General features: G+C 35.8%; 1 protein-coding gene across 3 annotated transcripts in view; it reads right to left on the bottom strand.

Annotated features, from left to right (window-relative positions):
- Positions 1–15,042, bottom strand: part of DENND1B (DENN domain containing 1B) — a 152,572-nt gene that overhangs the window by 25,881 nt on the left and 111,649 nt on the right. For 2 of the 3 annotated variants that reach the window (XM_041479593.1, XM_041479594.1), the window contains 4 exons: positions 9,802–9,903; positions 5,889–5,979; positions 1,878–1,918; positions 994–1,062 (listed from right to left, as the gene is read on the bottom strand). In XM_041479593.1, coding sequence (XP_041335527.1) covers positions 994–1,062; positions 1,878–1,918; positions 5,889–5,979; positions 9,802–9,903 — 303 coding nt within the window. The remainder of the gene's footprint in view (positions 1–993; positions 1,063–1,877; positions 1,919–5,888; positions 5,980–9,801; positions 9,904–15,042) is intronic. The other variant, XM_041479595.1, reaches the window with a different exon arrangement.

Raw genomic sequence — 15,042 nt, 5'->3', positions numbered from 1 at the left:
TGTAAGAAATTAAATGGGGTAGAAATACGGACACCATATACATAAAGATCCTCAGAAGTTTACTATAGTTTCCTGGTATATACTGAAGTTCCCTTTGAAGAACCTTTACTATCAAGGGCATAATTACCAAAATTGAAGGCTGAACCACAGTCTAAGATAGTGCAAATGAAGAAGAATTTGCAGATGAACTATTTTTTGAATTATAAATGAGTCCATGAATATGAAGTATATTTTATTTATTTACCTGTTTCTTTCCACGACTGCTGTGTTTTTCAAGTGATGTAAAATTAAAAATTCTGTTTGAAAACTTTACTTAAAATAATCTAGTACACACTGATTTACTGATTTATTCAGGACTATTTATAATGCATCCAGCTAGTAAAACATTTGGAAAAGCAAAAAGGAAGCCAAAAATCTTTTCCTCTGTACTATAAAAGCAACTTTAAAACACTTCTCGGTTCATTTTTTTCTATTGCTGCTTTACCATACTGCATAATACAGTATAATCTCACATGCATCATGGGGTAGGCAGCCTTTGAAAAACAAGATCTTTTAAGATGAAAAGTATAAGCATTAAACCCAGTTAAACATGAGTATTCCACTATGATTTTTTAAAAGGAGCAGATGATTTGCTGCACACATTACTGATGCTTTACCACATCTCAATAGTGCAGCACTTACTGCCAAAGTGAAATTACAGCTGTGCATCAAATATCTAAATGATATTCAAATAAGCTTCTGGTATGTATGAGGACTGAAAGAAAACCAGCACACTGATGCTTTGATAAAGTCTATTTTTATGTACTTACTGTATCTCAAACAACTCTAAATCCTAGTGCTATATGAGAAAACAAAGCTCACTTTCTACAGGCTGAAGAATGTTTTGCAATTTATTTATAAAATGCTTAGGTTTTTCAGCATTCAGAGAGAATGAGAGGTTGTCAGAAATTGCAGGTTTTTTATGTATTATTTATTTGAAATAGATGATCTTACAAATTTATATGCTGTTTTCACAGCCGGAGTGGCTTTGGTCATTGCTGTGTTGATCAGTGCACTGCCTTTCTGAAATACACAAGAAATGTATTTTAGTAACATTTTAACACAAGGCAAACCTTAAGACAACAGCAAGGAAAATAAACAGTGTGCTGTGAAGAAGTAACAACCCTCCTTTGAAATGGGTAAGAGCAAGCACAGCTGTGTTTCCTCCCCAGCCTGCTGTCTGCAGCTACACAAGGGTTACAGTACGTCATCCCACAGCTGACACATTTATCAAGGCACTCCAACAGAATGATGGATTTTCGGCCTTCTTTCACTGTTACCATTTCAAAATCAATTCAGAATTTAGGCTATTTTTCATGTGTTCCTATCATATTTATTATACAACTAAAAAAACTTTGACCTGACAGGAAGAACTATTTCATTTAATCAAACAAGAATTCTCTTAATCTAAAATAATGTATTTTATTAATGCTGCAGAATAACAAGGTTATACCAAGGGTCTTCTGCTAGCCAAATTGAACGAATCCATATTAACAAAATTGTTATTTGCTAGAAGGGATAAGCTTCTTATCAAATTGTCACACCTAATTCAGAGTCATGGAATGCAGCATGATACAGAAAGCACTGAAATCTTTGACTATACAGACATAAAAACCTTATGCATTTTGGCATTTGTTTTGCATATGGGAATTTTTTTTTAATTCTTCAATAAAAAAACCAAACAATTTTTGCAAATACTATAGACTTGGTATTTCTTACAGAATGTACTTACATATTTCTCACAAATGAACAAACTTTTACCATTACACAGAAATAAGGAGAATGATGGAGACCTAAAGGATAAGGTGGCCAATATAATTACTTAACCAAGTTTATACCTTCACTGTATGCATCCACTGCTGATAAGATCTTGAATTTCCTGAAAGAGAAATGTCAAATTAACACAATCAAGCATACATTCAACATTTTAAATGTTGCAACCCTCTTCATTATCAGAATAAAAAATGTACTTAGAGGATTACTTATTCAATTAATTCTTTCCAGATAGACAAGGAATGCGAAGATAAGAGTATGTGTACACTAAGAAAGAAACTCAGGAATCTCTTATTGCTTGTTTTCTCTTTCCTTTGTAAAAGCTTATGTCTTCACCACACAGTTTTTTATTCCAATTAAGGTAAATAAGAAATTAAGACAATGATAAGGTAACACACTTTTAGAAAGTATAAAAAGAAAAACACTAACTCAGAGGAAAGAATAAGGTATTGATTGCATTCAAGCATAATGATCCCTCTGTGCAAACTTCCAAACACAACAATGACATGGACTCCAGAAGGTACCATACGAAGCTATGAACATGAGAAAAGTCTAAGGGTTATGTCACAACTGTATATTCCCATGCAGAAAAAATCCTTTTAAATTATTAACTGTATCTACTTTCTTTCAGAAAGAAAAACTTCTAAAGGCAAGTGAGAGCTACTGACTTCTGTAGGACCACCAACAACTAAACTGTCCACAAAGGAGCACATTAAATTCAACTTGATGAAGAAGTCAACACTACCTCCCAAAAGTGCTTCAGCTGAACAACAAAGATTAGGTCCATGATCCCTGAGAAAGTTTTAGAGTACATCAGTCACTGGAATACTGCAGTACCGTGAGCTGTTACTGACCCCATACACGACACTCACTTTGACAAGAACGCTCCAGCTTCAAACAGAGTTTGACCATATTGAAAGGACCATACTGATATAACCTTACAGACTTTTAACAGCTCACAAAACTCCTCAAGTGTTACAATAATCCACTAACTAAGGAGTGGCTAGAATTATTCCAATGGCTAATGAAAGCCAAAACACACCCTAGAACACTTCTGAGAACTAACTGGATCATTAGAAAAGGTATTCCCAGTTTTCAAGATGAGGTGAAGAAACATGAACTCTTTAGGTTCATAACAGGTACTTCAACCTATTCCACTCAATTTTTACAAGCAATTTTGAGACAGCCAGACTCTCAGGAATGATGGCACAAGTGAAAGCTATGCTTGCTTAGAGAGACCCTCATGATCATTTTGATTCCATTAAGAACGGCAAAAAGCAACCTAAAGCAGAAACAACTCATTTTTCATTTCTTTGATCTGGCTCCCTAGAACTGTCAGGGAAGGAAGCACATAAATTACATGTACAAGGTGAAATCTAACCACTGCTGGGGTGCTAAGGATACTGCATGAACCATAAATGCTTTCTTTAACATGGTATTTCGTCACTTCAATTCTTGTCAACAATGTTCATGTATCACCTGTCTTGAGGTGTCCTTAACAGTAACTCTTTCCTCAGCTGAGCTTTCTCTGTCACAACCTGACCTAAACAATTAATAGAAACAATAAATGGGATCACAGCAAATGACCAAGTTTAATGTTCATCTAGTTATGTAGTGACACTTCAGGAATGACAATCAGAGACCAGATAAATCCTCTGGTTACTACAGAGAGCCATGCTAACATTGCATGCCCTCAGCTAGAGCTGAACCTCCCGAAGCCCTAGCAAAAAAATCTGATTCCTTAAAACAAATTATCATTACAAGGGAGTTTCAAAAGTTTTTATTTTTTCAGTTTTCCTTCTATCAGCACCAGCGCTATTAGACCAATAAAAAAAAATTCCTGCTGTAAGTAAAATTAATGTAATTAAAAATTAATTAACATATTCTACAAGAAATCTGAGTGCTAAACTAATCCATCACTACATTCTTGTATTGAAAAGCTCTTGAGAACTAATACTTCTAGAGAAAAAATGTAAGAGAAAATAAACTTTTAATTATAAAGTGCAAACTGTAATGGAGATGTCTCACAAATTTATTTTCAGATTTGTGTAGATACACAAATAAGTTTTGACCACTTTTTTTTTTTTTTTTAAAGAAAAATCATTACAAAAATATTTATTCTTCAATTTTCTTTTCTGGTTTAGTTAAACTTCCATATGTGGACAAATGCAGCAAATTTACAAAGAGATTACTAAAAGAAACACTTTCTATTTGAATTTGATTCGGTAGTTTTTAAATTATACTGTCTACACTAAGAATGTGTTCACCTGTCCTTTTAACAGCTTGGAGCTAACAGTAACTTTCTGTGACTTTTCTGAAATCTGGGTTTCACCTGTTTTTTTTCAAACCCTGGGCTTCTTGCTGAAGCTGATGGGAGTTAAGTCCGCAAAGAGATCATAGTTCTACCCCATTAGCGTCACAAAATGTCACCTTCAATTGCACACATATTGTTAGCCCTGCACTTCATAACAATAATGAGACAGCAGTTATGTAAATACTGAGTATGTGCCCTAAGCAATTTGTCCACAGCCTGGCACTATCAGCCTGTCTGACTTGAAAAGCACACAGGCAGTGCAAGGCAGCCCAGCACTGCCAGCAGAGCTGAGCAGTCCCTCCTGAGCAGAGCCAGGTGAGACACAGTTCACAGCCTGCCAGAGCACAGCCAAGAAACAAGCTTTATCTAACTTCTACTGCAGTTTTATTGCAGCCTCCTGACCCCTAACTGCAGTCAGCAAATGAGCTCTGAATACTGACATCACCTATCTGAATAATTGATGCTCAAAGTCTCAAATCTGGTTACAGAGTGGCATAACTTACCCTAAAAAAGACAGGGAAGAAGTAAATTTCTGTAAAACTAACCACAATTTGATCAAGAAACAAACCACCAAATTATGTACTAGAACTAGCACAAGACACAGAAGGCAGAAGAAGGCAGTGAAAATCTTGAACAAAAGAAATTATGCACTTTGAGTATACAGAAGTTATTTTTAATGGGGTGCAGATGGCTCTGCAGCACTTGATAGTTTCTCTGTGGGGGCCAAATCCTCTCCTCAATGCGTCCCACTCAAGGACAGTCTTGCAAAGGAAATCCATCCAAAGCTGCCACCTGCACCTCCACCTTGACTGGAGTTGCTCAAACCACATAACCTCCATCTACTGAGGAAGCTTCTACACAACTTTCAAGATTGACCATAAAATAGCATTTGTACAGTCATGCATATATTGATTCCATCTTTTGATACCATCTCTTACACCTGGGCTGGTTTTGGCTGCAATGGAGTGAGCAGCTGTGTGGTGCTGGGTTTAGAACATGACAACAGCTAAAATAACAATACACCTGTCCTAAATGTTTAACAGGAAACCACTCCATAATCCTGTAAATCAGCAATGGATTCAGGATGCACTCTTCCAAATGGGTTAGCTGATGTAAAAAGTGTTCTAACAATTGTCAGTGAACACAAATGAGGCAAACAACATGAGGAATAATATTTTTGTTTACAAAGATGATAAATTTCCATGTCCCTTCTCTGATCATATATAAAAGTTTAAAAAAACTTCAGCTTTTTTTGGAGTAACACATTCATTGGAGAAAGCAGATTTCTCTTAACATTCAGGACATCACCATGATTTCTACACTGCAGGAATAAGTAGATGTGAAAAGAAAATGAAGGCTTTATGGAAAACACAATTATCTAGAAGTTAAGCAGCACAAATGTCAAAATTATTTTGAAAATACAGTTTACACAGAATACATGGTATATATAAATACACAGTTAAAAATGTAAACACCATAGTGATATCTCATCCCATATTGAAGTATAAGTATTACTTTAAAGGATTAAACACACATAATTAATATCACATATCACATATTTAATACACTGGTTTAACTAGATACATAATACTGTGTATCCCAGCAGTGACTTGTTAAAGGCTAAAACCTTTCCAAGAATGAAGGGAAACAATAGAACAGTAAAAAGACCAATGACACCCAAAACTTACAAAACATCATGAGGGCATCATGTCAAACAGTTCCCAAAGAAGTGTCAATGAGTACTCCCAAATTAATTCTGTACCTCCACAAAAGCCTCCTGCTGTGATTTCTTCTTCAAAAACATCAGAGAATCCTCTTCCTGCATTTAATTTTGACAGCCGACTATCAATAAACTGGAGGTGAAAACAAAAAGGGTCACACACACTTTGTTGTCTCTTCTATTGCTTTACAGTGTTAGAGTTTTAAATGTGTCCATTATAATAGAATCTGTATGTTCAAGATCATATATGTCTTAAGGATAATACACTGCTCTCAGATGGACTTTTTATCTTTACACAAGAGCAGGTGTAACTATCAGCAGCAGGATTATAGAGTATAGATCAAGAAAATTATTTATATTTTCTGTATTTTTCTAATGGCAAGAAAATAATTTATTTCCTTATTTAATAGCACCTCTGGATTTGTTATCATAACCATATATAGGTCACTCTCATGTCTTGCTGTGAAATCGTGGGTCTTTTTAAGCACTAACCCTTATTTAGGTGCATCTACAGATGCATATTGCAACAGCTATCCTTATGCAGAAGTTACAGCTGCAAGACCACATGAATTTGCAGCTACAAGTAAGTGTACATACATAGATGAAATGATCCAAATGTGTCAGAAAAAGTCAAAATTAGAAAATTAATGATTAAACCACTCAGAAGTGATGAATACATTCATTTCAAGAATTATCAGGCTTCAAGGAAGTAGAACAAGCACATTCCTATAGATTTAAAATTGTTTCAAGAAGCAAGCCCTCCCTTTTTGTTTTGGAAAGGCTTACTCAAGTCTGACAGATAAAGTGAGAAAGCAATTTTCCAATTACATACTACATCTTCTACCAAGAATTATGAGTTATTCACCGGTATTAAACAGTACATAGGAATGAACCAGAATTAATTATTTGACTGTATCATTTTTTATGACTGATTATCCAGACAGTGTCAGTGACAATCTGATGCTTGCCAATGAACAGACTAGTGACATGAAAAAACAACTTTCTCAGAGTACAAAAATTCCAGAAGCAAGAATAAGGTAAGCATGAAGATATCTCTCTCTTCCTTGTCTAAATTCCTTCTTATTTTTTTCATTTTACTCCAAGCTGGCCTTTTTCCAAAAAGGCTGGTTCATGGTCAGACCACTGTGGGATCACTGGATTATTTCACAGTAAGAAAAAGAGATAAGAGCATCTTTAGCTACTGCTGTGAAAAAAAAATCCCAAAAACAACAACCTCCACTCCCATCCCTTCCTTTGAACTGTACCACATTATCTCTTTGGGGAAAGTTATGAATTCATTCCATACTATAAACTAGCATAAGATTTATGGACATACTCATCATCTGGTAAAATCCTATCAACAGAAGGCTGAGACACTGACTGAATATGAGAGGGTCACACCAATTGAGTATTTAATGTAAATACTGACAAAGAAAACTGTTAGCAAAAAGATACTGGAGACATTATTTAAAAGAAATGATAAGGGTTAGTAGTGGTGGTAGTAGTAGTTGTTACTTTTGAGTAATTTACTGTTAATGGTTGCACTTAAACTGCTACATGAAAAGAAGAGCATGTGGAATTACACATAAAATTTATGGGTTTTCTCTTTCCATTTTTCAAACCCACACCCTTCATACCCACAGACTGAAAAATCTGGGCCTGCTCTTCCAAGAAATGTATTCACTTGGAGATCCAAAGAGCCCTTGGGCAACTACCTCTTTCAATGAAAAACTAGCAATTCCAGTGTTACCTTTGGATTTTAAGGTGACTAAAGACATTATCCTCAACTGGTTTTGAGTTCTAAAACCAAAATAGAGACCTACATATATTTAGAATATCCAAGTAATTTTATCCATTTTTAAAACTAAGGTTTTTAGAAGCAAAGCAAACATCATAAATGTGATTTCCACAAAATAAAGCTCATATCTCACAAGAAGAGAGCACAGCTCATAAAGATGGTAAACAAAATTTGAATTATTAACGATTTTCAAAGGCTTCTGATTTCTGTATTCATTAATTATTTTTCTAAGTAACACTTTCTAATACGTTAGGAAAAAAATCACAATAAACATTGCAGATTACCTTGCTGATACAAGTACACTATGCATTAGGCTTCAGACTAGTTCTAAGAATGAATTTATATTTTCCCTGGAGACTCATGAGAACTATTTGATACATTAGATGCAATTATTAATTACTTATGTTTGCAGCTTGATACAAAGGTTAGTTACGTTCCATGATATCCAAATTAAAGGGATAAAGGAGGGATTTCATAGAACAGCACAAATAAAGCTCACTTGTCAATTATGGCAAAACGAGTGTATTTAAAGTACCAATTTTCTGCTTGGTCTAGGTTTCAGGCTGCCCCTAAGAACTTTTTTTCTATTTAAAGGACTTTCAGAGCAGAATAAAATACAGTTTGATCTCTTTGAATACAAACAATTTTGAAAACAGCTCATTTGTCAGTGGAAAAAACTGGAGAAGATGCAGCTGGGCTGAGGATTAACAGAATAAGTAGGAGTAACCTTTGCAACAAGAACCAGAGGAATAAAAAAAAACCTACTACTACCACTATTAAACCACACACATCATCAAAATTGTTACTATTTCCTAATGCTCTATTATTTCCTTCAATTGAAATAAAATTAAAACAAGCTATAAACAAATTGTAAACTGATTCTGTTTAATTGAGCACATTAAAGTGTAATGGGTAAGCAGAGAGCCACCCCATTCATGGCGGTTGAGGGTTTTGTTTCAGTACTGCCAGTGTGACAACATTTTAGAAACATTGCTTGTAAGCAGCTTTGTATTAAGAAAATTTCATGCTATGAAGATTTTCATATTAAGAAAATTTCACGTGCATCTTATTGCACAGAGATATGCAAAATGTAAACCACACTTCAATCAGTTACTTTTCCCATTTCAATCCAATCAACCAGACTTCAAAAGGTTTCAGATTTCTTATTGCTTATTTTATATAACCACAGTAAAATTGAAGGAGCCCCAATTTGTGACCATATTTTCACGGGACTTCTATAAAATACCATCCTCACACAAATCTTTACGACAGACACTAACCTCTGATTAACACCAAATGCTTTTTAAAAATTAGAAGATTCTACATATAATAGATTTCCCTAATCTATCATGGTTGTGTATCTTCAAAGAAGTCCCACTGATTATTTAAACATGAACTGTGTATCAATCATTCCAGGCATTTGCAACAAATATATATTTTCATGAATCTTCTGATTTCATTCACAGTTTCCTTGATTTTCATAAAAGTCTAAGTTTAACACCCTTTTCGTGCAATGGGGTCAACAGATGAAAAGAGAGAAGAGTTACAGAATAAAATGAAAGAACAAAATCCATTTCAAAGACTGTAATCAAACTACAACTGAGCTGTGCCCAGATATTCAACAATTTGTCCTCTATTAATTCAAATTCTGCATTAAGAGATCAGCTAGAATACTGTTCAGGCCACCCCTATAGCCCAGGTTTGTGACATTCTCTGTGTGCATACTTCAAAAAGCCTAGCAAACAAAACTGAAGTTGCAAGCTGAATCCAGTTTTTAAATAAAGACCAGTGAATTCCAATTTAGGTTCAGCACTCTCAAGCTCTTTGGGCATGAGCCAAGAGAGCTGAAAATGAAGTTTAACCATCAAGCTGGGAGAACCCTGATTTTTCTTGTTTAGCTGGGTTGCTGACTGGCTCTGAAGAGATGCTGCACTGGCTCTGCACCCTGGGGTTATTTTTTTGCTCAGTTTCACCACCACTCCTCTGAACTGTAACTGCAGTTATAAAAATACAACAAATCTGGGATGACTGTACCCAAAGTACTTGGATATAGATTTCTTTCCAGACTTTTGTAGGCTGACAGAAAGGAAAATTTATTTAAACACAGATATGTTTAATCAGAAAATCCTTAATTATGGGCCATTTACCCTCTAATACCTGTTTAAACAGTTGAAGATTAACAGCTGTTTCCAGGAACTGCTTAGTTGTACTGGAACGATGCTTCACAAAACTATTCTCACAGAAAGTAATAGGCTCTCCCTAAAAAAATGAAACAGGAAAAGTTAGGATGGTGAACATACATATATACTGTAATTTAGTCCAAAAATATTACCAAATTAATTTTATATTTATTCTACCAAGACATGAGAAGATTGATAAATATATTGCTGATTTAACAGGAAATTATTGAAATACAAATCTATTTTATTTTTACACAAAACAAAGGCTACAAACTAAAACATGGTTATGAAAAAGGTTTGAACATTAACACTTAAACAATGAAACATATTTTCCCACATGGGAAAAGTGCAGAACTCTTGGATGACGAAAGAAGATAAACAAATATTCATTGAAAAGTCAGAGCTTGTTGCAAAAAACTGTTACTGAAAACAACACTCATTGAAAGAAAGAGGTGTTAATGAGAAGCTTTATAAACAATCAAATTCTTTCCTCTGCTATTCCCTACTTTCATTTAAAATTTGCTGTCTCCAGTGCGCACAGACCATTGGATGTTCATGAGGAGCACTTCTCCAATTTTGTTATTCTGGTCCACACTTTGTGATAAATACTTGAAGCTGTTTGGCATAACTGGACAAGTAATTATGAAGTTTGTGCGGCAATGAAGGTACACAATCAGATTTCACTGCTGAAAGGTGTCTCACCCAAGTTTACAAAACCAAAATAATTACCAGGTTAGCAACAATTACCAAAGGTCTCAAAGACACAAATGCCACAACGTGCCCCACCCGAATCTACCATTTGAAGTTTTACTACCCAGAAGCTACATCTCCAGTGCAATCCCACAACAGAATAAAAGTTACCTCAGCCACTCGAATAAAGAAAGATCAAAGGCAGCTGCTACACTGATCATCACAACAGCTCCAGCCACTTTAAAGACAAATTTGTGAATGGCCATGATCACCCAGTTTGTGCCCCTAGCCCTGTTTAACTCCAATGGCACATGGCACTTCCGCACTTGCCCATCATTCCAGCTGACTGCAGGGAGCTGCTTCCAGAGTGTCAACCAAGCACTTCTCCAGGAGATTTAGCTGAGTTTGCTGGAGCAGCTGTAAATTATTTTCAAGTGTACCTTGCACCTTGTTTTTAAATGACTCAAGTGTGACCTAAGGGAATGTTGCAGTAAACCCACAGTGATGTCATTTTAAAATCTATTCTTATACTATCAAAAACTTCCCTCTTTCCAAGTCTTTCTTTTCTTTCTGACTCAGCAAAGTATTTAAGTACAACAACAAGTCTTGCATCCTTACTTCTTTATGGAAGCCCTGATTTTAGAAAAGTTCTCTCACTGGAAGAACTAGAGCCTTAGATTTGCACAGTCCTTGCCCTGTCCCAGGGTAGCTGAGTGCTCTGAAACAAAAACCCAGCTCAGTACAATACACAGCACTGGGTCCATCAAATCTCCAGAAGCACTCAAGTTATTCCCCCTACTCATCCCAAAATAACTGGTGAACACTGTGCACATGCAGGACATGCTGGATCTGCCAAACAGCCTGAAATATTCGTGGTACTTTAAATGGCACTGCCTTCCTGACCCACTTTGCATTAGCTGTTCTTGAGCTCCTAAAGACTCTTGTCTTAAGAAGATGACCCCAAGCTACTTAGCAAATCAAAGTGCATCAAAACAAATGGAACAGTCTCCAGTGAGACATGGTGGTATAAGACACAGTGCTCCTGAGGGCAGACTCTCTTCTCAGTTCTCTTGCTCTTCCAAGAAATTTCAAGGCAGCAAATTAAAAGAACTCTCTATTTATACATATATATGTACACACGCACACACACATATATCGTATTTATTTATTTGTTGTTGTTGTTGTTACACAAAGAAAGCACTTCTGGAAATACAGAGGCTTTGTAGGATTGCAGGTCTGCCTAGATGATGGCTCATGACATACATCAAATTTCGGAATAAAGAGAGAAAATATTTTCAAAATAAACTATTTAATGAAATAAAAACTAAGCTATGCTTCCCTGTGCCAGTCTCCCAGTTCTCTTGGGATAGATGAAAAAGGAGAGGTTATCTCCCTACAGGAGAGAAAAAAGGCATGCTTGCTCTGCCCTTTCACACCAGCCAGGGAAGAGAGAGCAGCCAGCCACTTCTCCTGATGGCACTTCTCATGATGGAGCCTTCTAAGAGAACACCAGGAAATGATAATTCAACACTCCACTTTAGTGCATGGCTGTAATATTTTCCCAAATACTTTCCTTTAATCACTGGATGTTTCAGATACCTAGTAAGAATGCATGCACTGGTGCATCTGTTCCCTAATCAGTACAGTTGAGACACAGAATAACCAAAGCTATTTCTTTGCTGAAAATTCATTTAATTCTATAAGGAGTTCACATCCAAAGGTCATACATTTTATTTCAACCTGCTGACTGTGAGACTGATTTAAAAATTTGAGTAGGTTTAAAGCTCCTACCTGTCATATTTATTTATTTGTTGTTGTTGTTACACAAAGAAAGCACTTCTGGAAATACAGAGGCTTTGTAGGATTGCAGGTCTGCCTAGATGATGGCTCATGACATACATCAAATTTCGGAATAAAGAGAGAAAATATTTTCAAAATAAACTATTTAATGAAATAAAAACTAAGCTATGCTTCCCTGTGCCAGTCTCCCAGTTCTCCTGGGATAGATGAAAAAGGAGAGGTTATCTCCCTACAGGAGAGAAAAAAGGCATGCTTGCTCTGCCCTTTCACACCAGCCAGGGAAGAGAGAGCAGCCAGCCACTTCTCCTGATGGCACTTCTCATGATGGAGCCTTCTAAGAGAACACCAGGAAATGATAATTCAACACTCCACTTTAGTGCATGGCTGTAATATTTTCCCAAATACTTTCCTTTAATCACTGGATGTTTCAGATACCTAGTAAGAATGCATGCACTGGTGCATCTGTTCCCTAATCAGTACAGTTGAGACACAGAATAACCAAAGCTATTTCTTTGCTGAAAATTCATTTAATTCTATAAGGAGTTCACATCCAAAGGTCATACATTTTATTTCAACCTGCTGACTGTGAGACTGATTTAAAAATTTGAGTAGGTTTAAAGCTCCTACCTGTTCAGCACATGAAAATGAGAAAATCTGTTGAAACCTGCAGAAATTCCACATGGAAGCTTTCTCAGGGTATCTGTGGTAACTTTAATGGAATTGCATTAAATAACACAATTAACTCCTAGCTCTTTTATTTGCTCAAGGTTCTCACCAACAAAATTGTTTTCCAAATCTTCAAGATTATTACTGCAAACACAAAGCCTTTTGAAATGCTATTTAACAAGTGAATTATTGAATCACTATAAACAAAACCAGCTCTCAGTGTTTTCATACATAAAGCTTGTACCATTCCTGTTTCAGCAAATACAGCTGACTACCTTTAGAAACAGAGTTTTGGAGGAATGCTGCACTGATATTTGACTGCTCAGCCATCAACTGGCCCCTGTTGTATTGATCTACAATGTACTTTCAAAACAAGTTCGATCTAAACCCAGTGGGGACTCTGTACTGAAAAGTAGACAGCTAATACTCACACCAAACAATCTATGCCCAAACATGATATCTGTCCTTCTAACAACAGTTGCTATAGAATTTTCTTCCCCTTTCATAGCTTGCCACACACAGCAGGAATTTCTTAGTCTAAGCTACATTCACATTTTAAGCAAGCTATTTATACAGACCTCACTGGAACATGAAAACTGAGCTAAACCAGTGGGATCATTTTAAAAGGAGTGTAAACCCCTAGACTAGAAGGTGTGCTTGTGCTTTCTGAATCTAGTGATATTTAACTTGAACAAGAAGTAAAAATACTTTTTTATTGCAGAAAACATTGCCTCACTCTAGCATGACTCATCTCAATTATTAGTTCTATTGCAACAATTAATACAATTTCATTTTGATATTAAAATTGCTCTTCTTAAAAATTTCTTTCATGACATTCAGAGATAAAGGCCAAGGGGTAACTGAGCATGCGCTGTGATTCTTCTCAGGAAGGTACCATTTACAAACAAATTTTTCCAAAATTTGCAAATTTCTTGCAATCAGCAAAAAACCCAACAAGATTCAGATATTTCTTACAGTTAAATTATACCTAAAACCAACTCCTACTAACACAGTATCTATACTCAAAAAAGGACCAATAACAGTCCCTGACACAAAAAAAAAAAAAAAAAAAGTATGGTTTTCAACATGTAAAATAGAATTCTTATGGAAGTCAAATAAATAGCCATAACAGGTATTACAAAGGGTGGTTCTGGATTTAAACACCAATTATGTTCTGCCATTTCATTCCTGTATGCTGCTGTACTTTTTACACCTAACTCTTGGGGGAAAGGTAAACAAGTCAACGCCCATTTCAAGAGATATCTGTCATTCTGAAACTCAATTATAATCATTTACTATCTCCTCATCCTCAAACAATTTAGGTGCATTCTGGATCTCAAGTTTTTTCCAATATAGATTTATTTCTTTGTATTATTCTGATTCATTGTACATTGAATACATCTGTTGGACAGGTGATGCCACTGCTAGTCAGTACTGGCCCAAAGCATCCAGTTAACAATGGATTAAAGAGAGGTCTGACAGGTTGTGCCATCTTCACCATGAAGGTTATCCTGGCTCCCCCGAACTCCTACTGCTGAGCATTCCAGAGCAAGCCAGTAGCCTTTGCTCTTCATTTCCTTTATGACAAGTGATGTTACAGCCATCACAACTTGAAACAAAGCTGTTCTCAGTTTATTTCTTTTAACATTGTGAGCTTCAAGGTCTTTATCCCCAAAAGAGGAGAAATTATTCACTATCATAGTAAATATTGTTAGAGTCAATATTTTTCAACTCCTTCTCTGTTTTCTTATCTACTACTCCCTCTCCAGACATAGACTGGGACAGACAATAGAATTCTTTTAAAGAATTCTTTATGTCACATATTATTTTATTAACTGACCATATTGCATATGATTTATGAAAAACATGTATTAGTCTTTGCCTTCATTTGCCCATGTACATGCAGGAAGAACATGTAAAGTAAAACAGCTGGGAAAAACACAGCGTCACACATACCCTGATAACAAAATGACACAAACACAAACTTCACAACTGCCCTATTTGTGTCTATGTCCCACCTATGCCTTCAATTCTGAAACATGGAACATGCAGTATCATCCAG

Source organism: Pyrgilauda ruficollis, unplaced genomic scaffold, assembly GCF_017590135.1.
Source record: "Pyrgilauda ruficollis isolate IOZ18807 unplaced genomic scaffold, ASM1759013v1 scaffold49, whole genome shotgun sequence".
NCBI classification, from domain to species: Eukaryota; Metazoa; Chordata; class Aves; order Passeriformes; family Passeridae; genus Pyrgilauda; species Pyrgilauda ruficollis.
Note: the sequence above shows the minus strand (reverse complement) of the source record. Positions and strands in the feature narration are given on the sequence as shown.